At 19.9% G+C, this 2,059-nt stretch overlaps 1 protein-coding gene across 1 annotated transcript; it reads left to right on the plus strand.

The window, feature by feature from the left end:
• Positions 1-582: 582 nt before the first annotated feature.
• Positions 583-1,470, plus strand: MKS88_000220 (uncharacterized protein; the record flags this gene model as incomplete). Its single annotated transcript, XM_067219353.1, has 2 exons — positions 583-669; positions 805-1,470. 2 exons carry the CDS (start codon positions 583-585, stop codon positions 1,468-1,470), a joined length of 753 nt encoding a protein of 250 aa, XP_067070325.1.
• Positions 1,471-2,059: the final 589 nt, after the last annotated feature.

Raw genomic sequence — 2,059 nt, forward strand, 5'->3', positions numbered from 1 at the left:
TATTATAATGTTACGATAATTAGTATTTTATTAAAAATTATTATTTATCCAGAATATAATGTTTATAAAATAAAAATTATTAACATGGAAAAATAATTAAAATTAAAAATTGTTTTAACCTTTATAGTAATACATTATTATAAATATACTGTATACATTTTATATTATATCGAAACTTAAATATATTCAAATAATAGGAAATGAAATTTTTCTCTCTTCATTTATCATGAAAAGGATTCACAAAAATATTATTTAATTAGCGCACTAAATGAAATGATAAAATAATGTATTAGAATAATTACTAATAAATTTAAATCATTTTATTTTAATGAAAGTGTATTTTTTATGAATATTATTAAGGTAAACGTTTTATAATACCTTTTTAAATGTATATTTTTTTTTTTATATATGTTGTAAAAACCATTACAGTTATATACATTTCATTGAGTAATTACGAAGAAATAATATTTTTTTTTTTTTTTTTTAGTAAGTATATTATCGTACATCATTGGAAGTATATTATATTATTATTATTTTTTTTTTTTTTTGCCGAATATATTAATAATATCAAAGATATATATCATGGAACAAAATATTAAAACTCCGTTTTTAATTAAAATTTCTGGGCTTATACTTTTAACATGGTTATGTCATTTTATAAATGATATGGTATGACAATATTATATAAGGAAATTGTTGGGTATATATTTTGTTAGTGTTTTTTTTTTTTTATAAATACTACTTTTTATAATGGAATTATTTATTCTATTAAATAAAAAATATTTACATTTTTCTTTTTTCTAGAATGGGTTTATCAAGTCTTCGGATGAGAGTTACACTCTTGGTAGAGTTTTAAAAAAAAGAACCTATAGATTACTAGCTGAATATGAAGAGGGTAAGGACTCAAAAATTGTAGTATTAAAAGATATGCCAAATTATAAAGAGTGTAAAAATAAAGATAAATCTAATAATAAAAAAGGGGGAATAGGGAAAAACGGAAAACCCAATAAATCATTAAGTAAGAAGAGATTCTATATTAAACTTACGGATTATAATGATGGAATGTCTGATAGAAAATATTTTCATTTTGAGAAAAAATGGATTAGAAAAAAAGATTATGAGATCTTCCAAGAACAGAATAAAAGAATTAGTGATAAAAATTTTAAAAAAATAAAATTTAGAAGTTACGGATATGCAGTTGCTGTTTTTTTTCTTTTTTTTTTGTTTGGAATAGGATTCCCTATATTACAAGGTTTGGAGCTGCTGAAGCCTCTACAGAAGCAGCTTCTAGGGATATTAGGTGCGATCATAGGTGATCCCACTGTAGTACAACACTTTATTTGTTCAATATTTTATGGAGTTATTATCATTATATTAGCTATCATAATTATAATAACGATTCCTAAGGTCTTAATAAATAACGAAAAATATAAAAAATTTAAGTTAATGAATGTACAAAAAGAACAATAAGTAGAATGAATTTTTCTTTAAGAAAATTATTTATATGAAGTAATAATTATAATATCTTTAGATATATATTTATTGTAAACATAGTTATAACTGAAATAATTTCATAGAAGCACAGGTGTATATCGTATAAGGTTATTACGAAATGTAAGAAATTATGTTCTCAATATATTTGTGAATACGAAAGTTTTAAATATATTCATTTTGTATTATAAACTGTTGCTTTAGAATAATTAAATATGATTGCTTAATATATATATTTGTTCATTAAAATAGATTCTTATGTGGAATATATGTATTGAAGTTAAAATTAATATATAATAAAAAATTAATGTATTTTCATTGATATGCTGTTAGAATTGATATTTTAAATGAAAAATGCTCGTTTCCAATATTTTGTATTTTTCTAATGTAAGATGATTATTTGTGTATTTAAAATGAAAAATATATGATTAGCTTTCTATAAAAAATAAATGTATCTTTTTGTATTTATTGGAAAAAATAGAAAGTATTATATTGCATTTTATATATTTAACTTAAGAAAAAAAACATAGCATTTAATATATAAAATAATTTTTATTAGAAATATATT

This window comes from Plasmodium brasilianum (assembly GCF_023973825.1).
Source record: "Plasmodium brasilianum strain Bolivian I chromosome Unknown PB_00_07, whole genome shotgun sequence".
Taxonomy (NCBI): Eukaryota; Apicomplexa; class Aconoidasida; order Haemosporida; family Plasmodiidae; genus Plasmodium; species Plasmodium brasilianum.